The following is a 15,961-nucleotide window of genomic DNA, read 5'->3' on the forward strand; positions in this document are numbered from 1 at the left end:
AGAGAATCTTCAAAGCAAACACAAGAAGCAAAACCATAAGAAGTGTTATTCTGTAAAAAGAATAAACTCATGGAAACTGAAGCAAGCTGAGTGCTGTCAAGCTTCAGAAATCAGAAGCAAGAAAGAAGAATGAATCAGAAGCACTGATAATAGAATTTGATCCATATTTGTCTATTTGCTCTGACAAAATTCTATTTGCTCTGATACATTATTTTAGCCTATATGGCTCTGATACATATCATGTGTTCTAATATACATTTTATGTTCTGACTCGTTCATGCTGACTTTTGTCGTTTAGTTTTTGTTCTGTAACATTTCAGGATGTAGAGATGCTCTGATGATGCTCTGGTACATTCAACAATGTTCTGATACAAATCTAGCATGAAGTGATGTTGGTAGAAATTCAAAGCTCTGAAGCTATCCGAGGGAAGCAGAAATCAGAAGCTATGAATTCTCTAAAGACAGAAGCTTATGTGATCGTCTCTACCGAAATAATCAGGGAAGTCTTTTATTAAAGTTCTTCGAGTATTTATTTCAGGGGGAGATTATTTATCTCAGGGGGAGATTGTTAATCTCAGGGGGAGACATATTCATATGCTTATGCTATAGCTGTGTAATTTGTCTTTTGCCGTCTGCTCTTTCTGATCGCAAATTCATATCATTTATATATGTTTTTGTCATCATCAAAAAGGGGGAGATTGTTAGAACAAGATTTGTTCTGATCAATTATCTTAGTTTTGATGATAACAATAATATGAATTTTGCTTAAGATAATATGGTACTCTAATCCAATGCAATTTCCTTTTCAGGAAATATATAAAGAGTATGCATAATTCAGCGCCCAGAAGCTTTGTCTCAAAGGGTTCAGCATGCAACATCAGAACATGGTCTGGCAAGACATCAGAAGATGGTCGAAGCAGAATCAGAACATGGGTCTATGGAAGCATCAGAAGAACACGAGATCAGAAGCACTGAAGTTCTGATGGTATCACGCTCAGAAGCACTTCAAGGTCAGAAGATCAGAAGATGCTTTGCACCAAGCTGTTTGACTCTGATGATATTCAAACGTTGTATTCACAAACATCAGATCAGAAGGAAGTACAAGTGGCAGGCTACGCTGACTGACAAAAGGAACGTTAAAAGCTATTAAAGGCTACGTCAGTAGACACAGCGTGAACAAGGCTCGAGGTAGTTGACAAAAGCGTATAACATTAAATGCGATGCTGTACGGAACACGCAAAGCATTAAATGCACTCAACGGTCATCTTCTCCAACGCCTATAAATATGAAGTTCTGATGAGAAGCAAGGTTAACGATTCTGAACAAAAACAACTCCTATTAACTTGCTGAAACTCTGTTCTACTCAAAGCTCAGAATCTTCATCTTCATCAAAGCTCACTACATTGCTGTTGTAATATATTAGTGAGATTAAGCTTAAACGTTAAGAGAAATATCACAGTTTGTGATTATAGCTTTTAAGAAGCAATTGTAATACTCTTAGAATTGATTACATTAAGTTGTAAGGAACTAGAGTGATCGTGTGGATCAGTATACTCTAGGAAGTCTTAGAGGTTATCTAAGCAGGTTGTAACTAGAGTGATCGTGTGGATCAGAATACTCTAGAAAGTCTTAGAGGGTATCTAAGCAGTTGTTCCTGGAGTGATCAGTGTGTGATCAGAAGACTCTGGAAGACTTAGTTGCTGACTAAGTGGAGAACCATTGTAATCCGTGCGATTAGTGGATTAAATCCTCAGTTGAGGTAAATCATCTCTGCGGGGGTGGACTGGAGTAGTTTAGTTAACAACGAACCAGGATAAAAATAACTGTGCAATTTATTTTTATCTGTCAAGTTTTTAAAGCTACACTTATTCAAACCCCCCCCCCCCCCTTTCTAAGTGTTTTTCTATCCTTCAGTGACTCGTAGCCGCGAGAATCGTCTCAATCCGACAAACGGTGAGGAAATTATGCGCGTTCGAATGACGAGAAATGTCGGTTCATCTGGTGCGACTGTACAGAATTTTGCGAGTACCGCTCAAAGAACGCGATTAAACTCTACATTCGGCTCAAAATCTGAACGTACACGTGTGACGAAGAATCGAAGATAACAAAATTTTCGAGAGAACACCGCCAGAATGGACCTCATACGTTTAAAATCGAAGAAGTTATGAATTTTCAAACTTGTCGCGACATACCCGAAAATACATTTTTTACCGAAAAGTCACAACGCTCTTCAAAATGCTGGGCATTTTCTGTGCATAATTGGTCTTCGGTCTGAACATGAAATTTCGAGAATAATGGCACGAGGCTGCAGTTAAAATCTCGAGCAAATCTGACAAGCGGATCATGAGATATGAATTTTTTAAGGCCCGAAAACCTACATTCAGCACCATTTTCACTGTGAAATCTCAAGTAATTTGCTAATTCGACCACCTTCCTCAAAGAATTGGTTTTTGAGCCAAACACGAAAGTTGTAGGGAACATCGAAACAGTCCTGGTTACATGGGAACCAAGCTCATAACACCTTCCTACTAAAACTTGTGAATTTCTTCGTATTTTCACCGTATAACCAATCTTTGCACCACACTTCCTTAACACCATAAAAACTCTTTATTATTTTTACTCCCTTTTCGAACGACGAAATAAACGTCTTTGATAACTTATATCTCAAATAAAGAGGGCAAATTTTGGGGTGCAACACTTTGTAAAATATCACAAGGTCGTATGCAAAAAAAGTGTGGCTAAGAATGATTGTCTTACCAATTGATATGCATGTCAACTTACCCTAATCCACCATCATAGATAATTGCCTACTAAGTGCCCTTTCAGCAGTGCATAAGGCCAATGAGTATAGAGGATCTCTTTGTCGCAAACCTTGTTTTGATAATTTGAACGGTGAAAGTGTAGCACTGTGTCTTTCGAACTTGTGTCTAAAAACCAACTCGATCCAACGATTAAAGAATATAGAACTGTTAATTTTCTGAAAGTGTTTATAAGAAAAACGAGAATCGCTAACTCTAATCCTCAAGTTGCTTCCTAACTATAATTTACTTCCGCACTACCTTTCACTTAAAAAATTAATTTAAGTGTTAGAGTGCTAACCTTGCAAGTAAGTCCCTCTCCGCCGCACCGAAAACTTAGTCCACCACATCAAGACTCTAATACTCATTTCTGGTTTGACCTCGGTACATTTTGTAAGCATCATATTGAGAAAAAAACCCTGAACTTTAATGGGAGGCCTCTAATATTGGGCCAGCACTGACTTTCCTTATCCCCAACATTAAATCCGAAGTATGTATTTGAAAAAAGAAGCTTCTTTTCCCACCCCTCACTTGTACTTCAAATGAATAGGTGGATACATCTTAACAAAAACGTGTTTTTCCTGTGAAAAAGTGTGTAATTTAACTGAAATAAAACAAACGAAAATGAAAGAAAATTTATGAATAGTTGTAACAAGTTGAGCAAGCATACAACACATGCTTAACCACAATGATCACATGACAGTTGCAGATAAGAAGACAGTGTACACTCCTAAGAACAAAATGAAGAAACAAAAAGCATACAAAAACAGAATTAAAGAGATAAACTCGTTACGAAATTGGTTGTAAAACAATATCTGATTCGCTCGAATCAGAAGACTGTTCATCTTTCTAAAACTGGCTCGGTTGTTCTCCTTGCCATGTCCAAACAATGTCCTTCAGGTTGTTCTCCTTGCCATGTCCAAACAATGTCTTTAAGCGAAGGCCGAACATTCTCTTTCAAAAGCTTTTGGTACTCCAATGTGTCTCCGTTCGACTTTTTCAGCTCGACTAAATGGAAGGCCGGTGTGATCTCGAAAATCTCTGCATTGATACCTAAACGTCCTTTTCTTCCTTCCTTTGAACCTTCTAACTTGAGCAAGCCTCCGTCTTTTTTCTTCAGTTTTAGCCCGAGACTCTTGCAAATTTCTTCAAACTTGGTTATGATAACTGAAGCAGGTTTTTTGGTCGTAAATCGCATTTCTGTCTTTTGTTCTTTTTCATCGAACAAACCGGACAAGTCAAAACCTGATGAAAGGGAGATGATATCGAAAGCGTTTAGGTTACTACAAGGTTTTGGAAGATCAACATTATCGCCATTCTCGGAAGCTTTAAATACTTCATCTATGTCGAGAGGAGCTAGTTCTTTGTTGTCCGTGTCGGTAACAATAGGCTTCTCTAACCCCTTTTTGAACCAAGAACTTTGCATAATTTTGGCCAATGATATCCTCGATTTTGGATTTGGATTCAATATTTTCGACAACAATCTTCGTACATCCGATGAAAACCAGTTAGGATATTTGAAATCCGCATTACCGATTTTCTTATACATCTCTATCAAATTTGAATCTCTAAACGGAAGAAAACCAGCCAGCATAACGTACAAGATCACACCACACGACCATATATCAGCTTTAGTCCCATCGTATGGCTTTCGGTTTATCACTTCCGGGGCGACGTACGCAGGTGTGCCACATGTAGTATGGAGCAATCCGTCTTGGTGTTTAGTATCGGCAAGCGCACTTAACCCAAAATCTGAGACCTTCAAATTTCCGTTTTCATCCAACAGAAGATTTTCGGGTTTTAAATCGCGATGACACACACCTCGACTATGACAGTAATCAACGGCACTGACCAGTTGCTGAAAATATCTCCTAGCATCATCATGATTGAGCTTTCCTTTGGATATCTTGTCGAAGAGTTCGCCGCCTTTGACATACTCCATGACAACGTAAATCTTGGTTTTGCTCGCCATTACCTCGTAAAGCTCGACAACATGCGGATGCCTGACAAGTCTCATCACGGAAATTTCGCACTTAATTTGATCAATCATCCCAACCTTCAAAACCTTTTCTTTATCAATAACTTTTATCGCAACATTCATTCCGTTTTTGAGGTTCCTTGCATGGTAGACCTTTGCAAAAGTTCCCTGGCCTAACAACTTCCCGAGTTCGTATCGTTGCATAAGCACACTTCCATTTCGTTCCATTTCTAGCAACACTTTTTTTTTGTACAATCCAACGCTAATATCAAGAAGCTGCTTCTCGAGAAACTCAAAGCTCAACCATCTTCATCGACGTCAAGTTTTGAAATCTTACAATGGCGGAGAATTGTAACCACCTCAATCACTTGAGCACGATAAAGATATGAACATTGGAATAAACATCCGATCTCGTCAAGGATGATTAAGAGTACCTCATACGGAGGTACAGCCTCGTTGGCCTCGGGAAAAGGGTATTTAGCTAGCAAGCACATCTTTCAGCATTCCCTGAATTTTGTTATGACACCCGAGAATATGGACTTTCGCAGAAAACTTGTAGAGTAATCAAGAAAAAAGCAGCACCTGGTTAACCTTTCAAATTTTCGAGTATCAGAACCTATAACGAAAAAGCACACCTGAAAGAAATAAGCAAATCTGATAAGTAACAGAAGAATCAAATCAGGCTAAATAAGTTACATAAATTTAATATACCAACAAATACAGGCAGATTAATCTATAGTTGTTATTAGACTTAATTCCACTTCTAATCTCTTAAGTTTCGCGACAAGGGAAAACAAGAGACCACTTTACTTAACAAAGGGTAAAGATTGGAGATCGAAATTGCATAATTGGAAAGTGACTCAGTGTTGTCGATGGCAGAGAGCAAAAATCCTGCCATGCCGGTCGTTTTGCGGGGCTGTTATAGGGGATTATGGTGGAAAAGCCTGCAATATCGGCTGATATATACCATTGCAGCGAGCCCGAAAAACGCCATGTATATCCGCCATAGCATCGTCACGGCGGATATTTGATAACACTGAAGGTGAGCAACCAAAATAACACAATTGTTATACTTAAAGACTAAACATGATGTTAAGCCTTATTATTATGTCTTCTTCTCTCATGTTACAAAAGAAGAAGCATGCGAGTTTCAAATCCGAAACGAGAAAATGACGACTACTTGCACTAAATCAAATCTGAGTCGTGTCTAACTCAACTCGACAAAATCGGCCTATAAGGTGAAAGATGCGCCTCTATAAACTCATGTTCAAGTTATGTCATCAAATGCGACTCATAAATCGTCTCCTCACGCCCATAACTAGACATCTGGAGCATGCATGGAACGGCTAACAACGGGTGACCTAACGAATCTTGAGTAGACTCTAATATCATCATAAAATCTAGGTCAAACATAACTCAATTCTACAAAACCGGCTTCAAACGTGACAGACGTTTTCCAGTTATAACTCAATTTTCAAACCTCATTTCATAATTCATACAACATGAAACTCTTACAAACAACAACTACAATCAAACACAAACCGCAACAAATCTCCCAACACACATTTCATCAAAACGACCAAAACCATTTTCAAATTTCAACTACCAATTTCAATTTCTCATTCCTCAAATAGCATCCTCAAAACCCAGATACAAATCTAAACCAATTCAAACACCCATGAAAACAAAAACCAAAAAGCACGAAACTTTAACCGCAAAATCAAAAAAAAAAAAAAAAAATTCAAAATTCCAAAACATAGAAACGAAAAACGAAAACCCAAATGCAGCATGGAAGAAAATCGACATGGGTTATACAAATTTACCTGACAAAAAATTGCGGTTTGTTTTGAAGATCTTAGCGTTGTGTGATTTAGGGTGAAGAAGGAGTTAGAGGCTATAAGACAGAAGTTGACAGAGAAGACAAACAAGTTGCTGTTTTTGTTTGTTTTGTTGAACAAACAAGTTGGTGTTGATTTGATGCAAATGAATATTCTACATGATTCAATTAATATAGTGTCCTTTAATTATTATGGTGATATAATAATTAAAAGTATAGTATAAAAAAAGGAAATATTATCAAAAGTTTTTTTTAAAAAATATTTTATAAACAATTTTAATAGTTAGGGATGACATCGTCACACAATTAACTTAAAAATATATGGGTGGTTCGATAAAATACGGTATTTCTTCCGTTTCATAATAAATGTTGTATTAAAGCTATGTGCGGATTTTTAAAAAAAAATAGATGTATTAATTTTAATAATAAAATTAGTAGCATTTACTAAAATACACTTATTTATTAGTTAGTGAAATAGTTAAAAAACATGAAAGTTAATAAACAGATGTATAGTAATGAAATTCAAAACTTTTTTTTTATCATTTGAGTTTGAATTCAAAACTTTTAATTAAGTTAAAAGAGATCTCTTATCATTTTATCTAATTTTATTTTAATAAATATGATATGTTTATTAAATGTTAATACATTTTTTAATGATCAAATAAGCTCTAAATTTTACGGTTGTCGTCAATTTTCTTCTTCTTCTTTATCTTTTAGATGGGTGATTTAAGATCGGTTTTGATTCAAAATCATCCATCTGAATCGTTCTTGTTTCTCTATTAGCTAAAACAACTGATTTTCACATATATTTAGTGTTTTTTTATTATGATTTCGTCATTTAAATGCGTCGTTGTTTGTTTTATTTTCCCGTCTTTGTGCGGTGTATTTTGTTTTTTAGTTTTTTTGCGGTGTTCATTTATTTCAGGTTGAAAGATGAGTTTCAATCTATTGCAAATCCAATCTATGACTTTGGTGCCATTAACGCCACAGATCCGGAGATATGAATATTTCGGACATATCAATATAGTCATAGTTATATCCATCAGCATATGCAATTTGTCGTTTTATTCTACTAACATGATGTTGCAAGTTTGTTTGGAGATTTTTTTTTTATTTTTAACGATTTTTAATTTGTATTGCAATGTACTCTATCAATTGAATTGAAATGAATAAATAATTTTTTTAGTCGAAAAAAACTCCAAATTTTATTCTATAATAATAATAACAAAAATAATTATACATATATTTAAAGTTTTAGAGCAAAGATTCAAACATACAATTTTTTATTTTCTTCCTATGATTCTTAAAATTGACTCCTTTTGAAATAAAATATAAATTAAAAACAATTAAAATATGTAATTTTAAATTAAGGGCACATATATTCATTTTAATTATTTTTATTTATATTTTTTCAAAGAAAGTATATACATTATTATTGAACTAAATAGTTTGGTAGGAGTAGATTTTTTTATGTGTTCTAATTTTTAGGGGAATGAGGTCCAGGACCGTCTTTGAGGGTGTGCAAGACGACCTACAACACAGAGCCTCACATTTAAGCCATAGAAAAAAGGGCCTCCAATTATATATTCCACTGTTAATTTACGCGCAAATAGGGCCTCATAACAAATTTTCACAACTCAATTGAAAATGCGGTATGTTCTGTTCTATTTCTAATGGAAAATCGTAGGGGGGAGGGGTGGGTGGATGTCAGGAAGAAATCATTCAGGAATTGGGTAGCGAGATGGGATACTTTCCCTTTCAATGGCACGTCGAAGGTTGCAGATTCAGGGATTATTTCCTCCTTTTTCATTTCGGACTTCCCGGATTTCACAAAAGCTTGTGATTTGTATGGCTTGTTCGGTTGCATTGGAATGGTGGTAGAGGTTGCTATCTCTCCTAGGAGGAATAGTTTTGGGAAGAGATTCGGTTTTGCGAGGTTCAAGGAGGTTGAGGATACGAGGTTGTTGGCGATATCCTTAGACAATGTTCATATCGGAGGGAGGAAGATTCACGCTAACGTGCCAAGGTTCGAACGATTTGCACCCAAAGTCCATGGAAGAGTGGGCGGCAATAGGAACTTCAGGGATCAAGGTCCTGTGGTGTCTGCTGGTAAAAATTGGATTCCCAAGACATCGGGCATCAATGCTTTGAGGGGTCAACATAGGACATTTGCTGATGTGGTGGGTAATAAAAGGCAAGGGTACGAAGAGGATTTTAGGAAGAAGGTGTCCTTTTCTTCATGTATGGTTGCTAAGCAGAAGTTGGCTAAGGCATACGTTGGTAGAGTGAGTATTCCCGGATTCACTTATAGTCTGTAAACTAAGTTCGAGATGGAGGGGTATTACAACATTAAAGCTTCCCCACTGGGTGAATATCTATGTTTGTTGGAGGAAACGGAGGAGGGCACAATTGCTAATTTCATAGCAGAAGGTGAACCGTGGTGGTTGAATTGTTTTGAAAAGGTCTTCAAATAGGAAGAGGGGGTGGTGGATGCTTGCAGACCGGTTTGGATCATTTTCCGTGGTATACCGATTCACGCATGGAATACAGACTTCTTCGCCTTGCTTGCTAATTCTCTGGGTACGTTTTTATCGGTGGATGAACACACCGACAGTGGTTTGTATTTCGATTTCGCCAGGGTGAGGGTTCTGTTATCTCTGGATTCTCGTTTGCCTAATAAGATTAATATTCTGGTAGATGGCAAAACATTTTGTGTTAGTATTTCTGAGGAGACAAATGGTAGAATTTTGAATGCTGGTTCTTCTGTCTTGGAACCTTCCGATTCTGTTTCTTCCGAATCAGGAGATGTCTTGTCTCGCTTTGCTGGTGAATCGGAAGATGAGATTGAAGAGTTCTCGAGTTCCAGTGGTCTGAAGAGTAAAGGGGCGGAAGGGGATGATAAGGGCGGAGGTTCTGGGAGCGCTCAGTTGGAGATCACTGGGGAGGTGAAGGAAAAGGACCCGACGGCTCCGGGTCATTCCGCGACGGTCAGAAGAGTCAGTAAAAAGACTAAGGACTCTTTCGTGCCGGAGAGCATGTTTTCGTCTTCAGATCCGCAGGGGAAAGATAGTTCTGGTCCTTACTTTGAGGGAGGCGGTTCTTTGTCTGATGTCGGGCGGAAACTGGGAGTTAAATCGAAGGGAGCTGATGCGGTTTTTGCTTCTTCAGTTCTGGTTGGGAGTGGTAGTAACATGATTGATTTGGCTGAAGCTGTTGTTGGTGTCCCAGTAGCATGTCCCAGTCACGGTGCTGAGTTAAATCATGGAAGGTTAGATTTGTTGGATGGTGCTGTAACAGGTATGGTTCCTCCGTCTGTTACTAATAATTTTGGGGGCTCGGTGAAAGCTGGGGTCAAAGACATGGTTGAAACGGTAGGAGCCTTTGACGATGCCGTAAAACGAATTAATTTCAGAAAGTGTGGTCGTAGCAAGAAGGTGAACTTCAAGAATTTATCCGATTGTGGGGGTTCTCTGCATAGGAAAACTATGAGGAATCTGTCTAGGTTGAAAGGCAAGGATGCAGCCTCGGTCGTATCATTAGCGAAAATGAAGAGATGTGCTATTTCATATTCTGCCAGGTTCTCTCAGGATGAAGGGGACAGTTTCAGGGGGGCTGTTTGCTATGATAGTCTCAGTGGTAACAGCGACATTAGTAGGAACAATGGGAGGCAGTGGAGTTTTTTAGACAAGGAAGCCGGTACGAAAATTTGGAAAGCGATGGAAGGGTTGGGGGTGGTGTCTATGGGGGGAGATGACAAGGTTATCGAGAGAATTGAAGTGATGGAACAAGAGGCATCTTTGAGAAAAGATGGTTCGAAGGAGCTTAACAAACTTTCTTTATGATTTTAGGTTCCCTAAATATTAGAGGGGGTGGGAATGCTCTTAAGAGAAGAAGAATTAGTTCTTTGGTGATTAAGAGCAAAGTGGACATTTTTTTCATCCAAGAGACAAAATTGACAAACATGCATGACTTTGTAGCGAAGAGTTTTTGGAATGTTAAAGACATTGGGTATTCGTTCTCTAATTCCTCGGGTAGATCGGGGGGCATGATCATTTTATGGAGGGAGAAGGAGGTAGAGGTTATGTTGAGCTTTAAAGGGGAGGGGTATATTGGCGTGAAAGTGTTTAAGAATAACACTTTTATCTATTTGGTTAATGTGTATTCTTCTTGTGACATTTCTAAGAAGAGAATTATGTGGCATAAGTTGTTGGTTTTGAAAGAAGAATTCAATGATGGGGAATGGATTATTGGAGGAGACTTCAATGCTATAAAGACAAGGGAAGAGAGGAAGGGTAGAGGAGTCTCGTCAAATGTTAATGAAGCTATTGAATTTGAGGAATTTATTGAAAAAAGTATGTTGGTGGATGTTCCTTGCAAAGGAAAGAAATTTACTTGGTATATCGGCGATGGTAAATCTATGAGTAGATTAGATAGATTTCTTGTTTCAGAGAAAGTGTTGGATGATTGGGGGGTGATTGGGCAAATGGTGGGGGAGAGAGATATTTTACGACCATTGTCCTATATGGCTTGAAGTGGATAACAAAGATTGGGGACCTAAACCATTCAAATTCAATAATGAGTGGTTTTCCCATGAAGCTTTTTACTCTTTTGCGAAGAAGGAGTGGAAAAGCTTGAAGGTGGAAGGTAGAGGGGACTACATCTTGAAACAAAAACTCTTTCTTCTTAAAGGGCGTTTAAAATGGTGGAATAGAGAGGTCTTTGGAAAAATCGACTTGGAGATTCAAGAAGAGGTGAGAGAAATTAATTGTGGGGATGATTTGTTGGAATTGGAGGGAGAGGATTTCAATCCGGATACTTTGATTAGAAGGAAGGAAGCAACGAGTCGCTTTTGGATGAAGTTGAGAATTAAAGAGAATATGTTAGTGCAAAAAGCAAACATGAAGTGGTTAAGGGAAGGAGATTCCAATAGTGGTTACTTTCACAAAGTTATGAAGGAGAAAAGAAGGCACAATCATATAGGGCCCATTAACACTTTAGATGGGAGGTTGGATAAGGTTGACGACATCAAAGATTATGTGGCTAATCACTTCTCAAAAAAGTTTGAAGAAGAGGAAAGGTCGGCGGCGTTGGAAGGTATTACTTTTGACCGTATTAGTGAGGAAGACAAGACTTGGCTTGAAAGACCTTTTCAAGAGGAGGAGATCAATGAAGCTTTGAAGAGTTGCGGAGGTACTAAGAGTCCGGGTCCGGACGGATATTCTTTTCTATTCATTAAAAGATGTTGGAATTTTTTAAAAGTAGATTTCTTGAATTATTTTCAACACTTTTTTGAGGGAAGAGAATTGTCGAAGGCGGTCACTTCTTCTTTTCTGGCGTTGATTCCAAAGTCCGTTAATCCGCTTTCTTTGGATGATTATAGACCGATTTGTTTGGTGGGGTGCATGTACAAATTCATGGCAAAGATGTTGGCGGGGAGATTGAAAGTGGTGTTGAATTCTATAGTTTCGCTGCCAAAGCGCTTTTGTTCCGGATAGGCAATTGCTAGATGGGGTAATGGTGGCAAATGAAGTTGTGGATTTTGCTAACAAAGAAGGTAAATCTTGTCTCCTTTTTAAAGTTGATTTTAAGGCTTATGACAAAGTTTCTTGGAACTTTTTGAGGCACTTATTTTTGAAGATGAGCTTTGGTGGAAAATGGAGGAGTTGGATGGAGCTTTTGGTGTTTAATAGTGACATGTCGGTGGTGGTAAACGGAAGTCCTACTAGAGAGTTCAAGGTTAGGAGGGGGCTAAGACAAGGTGATCCTTTATCGCCTTTTCTTTTTGTTTTGGTGGCGGAGGCGCTTACGAGATTGGTGCGGAAATCAATAGTGATTGGAGAATATGAAAATTTCGTGATTAATCGGGCATGTAATGTGGATATTCTCCAATTTGCGGATGATACTCTTTTAGTAGGTGAAGGTTCGTGGAAGCACGTTAAGGCGGTAAAGATTGTTTTGAGAGCTTTTGAGTTGGTGTCGGGCCTTGGAATCAATTTTCACAAAAAGCAAATTGATCGGGATTAATGTTACGTCTAACTTTTTGGAAGCGGCTTCTTTGTATCTCTCTTGCAAAATTGAAAGTGGTAACTTTTATTTTCTTGGTATTCCTATTGGATTCAATCCTAGGAAGGAGGGGACTTGGAAACCGCTTTTGGAAAAGATGAAGTTTCGGTTGTTAGGGTGGAAAAACCGGTTTTTGAATCTTGCTGGAAGAATAACGCTATTGAAGTCTATCTTGAGTTCTTTAGCTATCTTTACCATGTCTTTTTACAAGATGCCGGCTAAAGTGGTGAGTGAATTTTCAAAATTACAAAGTAATTTCTTATGGGGAGGGGTGAATGAGAATAGGAAAATTCATTGGGTGAGTTGGAGGGGTGTGACTTTGCCTTATTTAAAAGGGGGTTTAAATATCAAGGATATTAATGATTTTAATTTATCTCTTTTAAATAAGTGGAGATGGAGAATTGCTAATGGGGGGGAGGCTTTGTGGTTGGATGTTTTGAAGGCTCGATACGGTGACCTTAATATGCAAATTTTCGGTGGTGGAGATATTTCCAAAAATCCGTTGTCTTCCTTTTGGTGGCGTGACTTGTTAAAGGTTGGTAAAACATCTTCTTTTCTAAAAGATCCTTTTATAGAGAGTTGTAGTTTTATTGTGGGTAACGGTTTTAACACACCTTTTTGGGAGGTGTGTTGGCTTAATAATGTTTGTTTATCGGATGTTTTTCCGGAACTTTATGCTATCACTTTGTTGAAAAATGTGTCCGTAGCGGTGATGGGAGGGTGGAATGAGGGTATTTGGAAATGGGGGGATTTGGGCATTTCGGAGGAAGCGGCGGTTGAGATGGGGTTATTTTCTAAATTAGTGTCCTTACGGAATTTTTTAGAAACTTTTACGGGGTGTGTTTTGGAGAAAGACTCCGTGTGTTGGAATATTGAGACGGATAAATGCTTCACGGTTTCATCTTGCTACAATCGGCATGCTTCCCGGCGAATCCCTTTCGGTCCTAATAATAGGAACGATGGAGCGTTGGAAAAGATTTGGAAGTTGGAGATGCCCTTCAAAATCAAAGCCTTTGCTTGGAGACTTTTTGTGAATAGACTTCCAACAAAAGATCTATTAAAGGTTAGAGGTATTAATTTGACCGCTTCTAATTTACTTTGTGTTTTTTGTGGGTTACATTTGGAAGATAGAAACCATATTTTCATTAAGTGTGATGTAATTAAGCTTGTTTGGAAAGATATTGGTGAGTGGGTGGATTTCTCGGGATGGAAGGAGGAAGATTGCATTCCGCTTTTTATGGAATGGTATGCTTTGAGTAGGAGGAAAAAAATTAAAGAAGGTAAATTGGGGGTGTTATGGTTGGCCACTTGTTGGATAATTTGGTTGACTAGAAATGATTTTTGCTTTAATCAAGAGGTTTGGAATGTAAATGATATAGTTTGGAAAATCAAGATTTTGGTGTGGAGATGGTCTTCCTTTGGTGAAATTACTTATCCCAATTGTAACTTTTACGATTTTTGTAAAGACCCGTTGTCTTTTTTATCGTGATTGTAATTGGTTTGTAATATCCCTTTTGTCGGACTAGTTCCGGTTTTGTGTATCAAGGTTGGAGAACCCTTAGTTCTCCCTTTAATATAATTCTTGCTTACACAAAAAAAAAAAATGAAAATAACTCCAGCTTCTTACACAGAGCCTCTCAAAAGTTTGAGACGGCTCTGATGAGGTCCTAGTAATCTAGAGTTCGTGCTGAGAGGTCATGGCTCTAGTCAAGTCTGCCAAGAGTCGAACTCGGTATTCTCCGAATTTTCATCTTTAACATGAGCTCGTTTATCACTCGAGTCTAATCGACCAGAATGAACATTTTTGTTTAGGCACTACTAGCATTATTAGGCGTGTGTTTAATGTCATGATAGCATCAATTAGGCGTGTGTTCGGTTGGTGTATTGGGATGGGACAATGAATCTATACAAAAATATAAACACAATCCTTCACAAACAAACACAATTCACTTCAATAACGTTGATTAATCAAAGACAAACGAAAGTATCCCAGAATTTTCCATATCCAATCATCTTGCGACATGTTTCGAAAAGATAATCCTTTGTAGCTGTTCTGTTCCACCAATAGATGTAACCTCCCCCAAGCTATGTTTCATTGATAGAGGTGTATCTGGCAGTAATGATTGACATGTGTTGTGTTTTGATTGGTGGTGATAATGGACTTGCTAACGTGGGGAGGACCACAGTAGCTAATAGAGTCGTTGAGTTGGAACAATTTGTAACTTTATTTAAAGAGAATATACACACTCATCATAAAGGTTTTTTCTAAATGATGATGGATGCATTATGTACTTTTTGTCTATATCTTAAATTTAGTTATATGTTTTTCTTTTGGTACAGTAATTCATCCGTTTATTTTTAGAAATTTAGAAAATAGGAACTCATTCAAATTTTGATAGAGAGATGAGATAGGGTAGATAAAACTTTTTTGAGTAAATTTTTTTTTTTAAAAAATTTTTTTAAAAAATTTGTGTTTGAGACAAAATTTATTGAGAGATAAGATTCATGTTTTTGTCTCGTTTTTCTCCATGTGTTTTGTTCAATCTCATATTAATTTCAACATAAAACAAATTACAAAAAAGATTATCATGTTCAGTCCTTTATTTTTAGCAAATCAAACACATCTTTAATTCAATTTTTTTCTTTCATTTTTCTATCTTCATTTCAATCATCAAAGATTATTTCAATCATTAAAGATTGCAGTCACACTCCTTAAAAAGTTGCATTACAGACTGAGATATACTCGATTTCAGAAGAAGACAAGAACACAAATGTTTGCTTTTGGAGCACCATGAAATTGGAAAATTAAACATTTTGAACACATATTTCATTGTGCTTCATCTCTTCTGTTTGCTTTGTCTCCACACAAATTCGAGTCACAAAAATCAATCAACTTATCTCTCTAGACATAAGGTTTTGGAAATAAAATTTCATGGTCTATTATACTATTAAGATGACTTATGATCATATTAACTACTTGCATATGTGACATATTTTGTGAAGGAGTGAAAAACACTTAGAAAGGGGGGATTGAATAAGGGTTGTTTTTAAAAATGGTAGATAAAAATAAATCACACAGTTATTTTTATCCTGGTTCGTTGTTAACTAAACTACTCCAGTCCACCCCTAACAAGGTGATTTACCTCAACTGAGGATTTAATCCACTAATCAAACTGATTACAATGGTTCTCCACTTAGATAACTTCTAAGTCTTCTAGAGTCTACAGATCACAACTTGATCACTCTAGGAACTTCCTTTTACAATCAATGTAAAATAAATATTAC

At 37.4% G+C, this 15,961-nt stretch overlaps 1 protein-coding gene across 1 annotated transcript; it reads right to left on the minus strand.

The window, feature by feature from the left end:
• Window positions 1-3,419: 3,419 nt before the first annotated feature.
• On the minus strand, window positions 3,420-6,758 carry LOC131601441 (CBL-interacting protein kinase 2-like). The gene is made up of 2 exons (XM_058873249.1): window positions 6,600-6,758; window positions 3,420-5,411 (listed from the first exon to the last, which is right to left on the minus strand). Exon 2 carries the CDS (start codon window positions 5,002-5,004, stop codon window positions 3,640-3,642), a length of 1,365 nt encoding a protein of 454 aa, XP_058729232.1. The 5' UTR covers window positions 5,005-5,411; window positions 6,600-6,758; the 3' UTR covers window positions 3,420-3,639.
• Between the last annotated feature and the right edge of the window lie 9,203 nt (window positions 6,759-15,961).

The sequence above is a fragment of the Vicia villosa genome, linkage group LG5 (genome assembly GCF_029867415.1).
Source record: "Vicia villosa cultivar HV-30 ecotype Madison, WI linkage group LG5, Vvil1.0, whole genome shotgun sequence".
NCBI classification, from domain to species: Eukaryota; Viridiplantae; Streptophyta; class Magnoliopsida; order Fabales; family Fabaceae; genus Vicia; species Vicia villosa.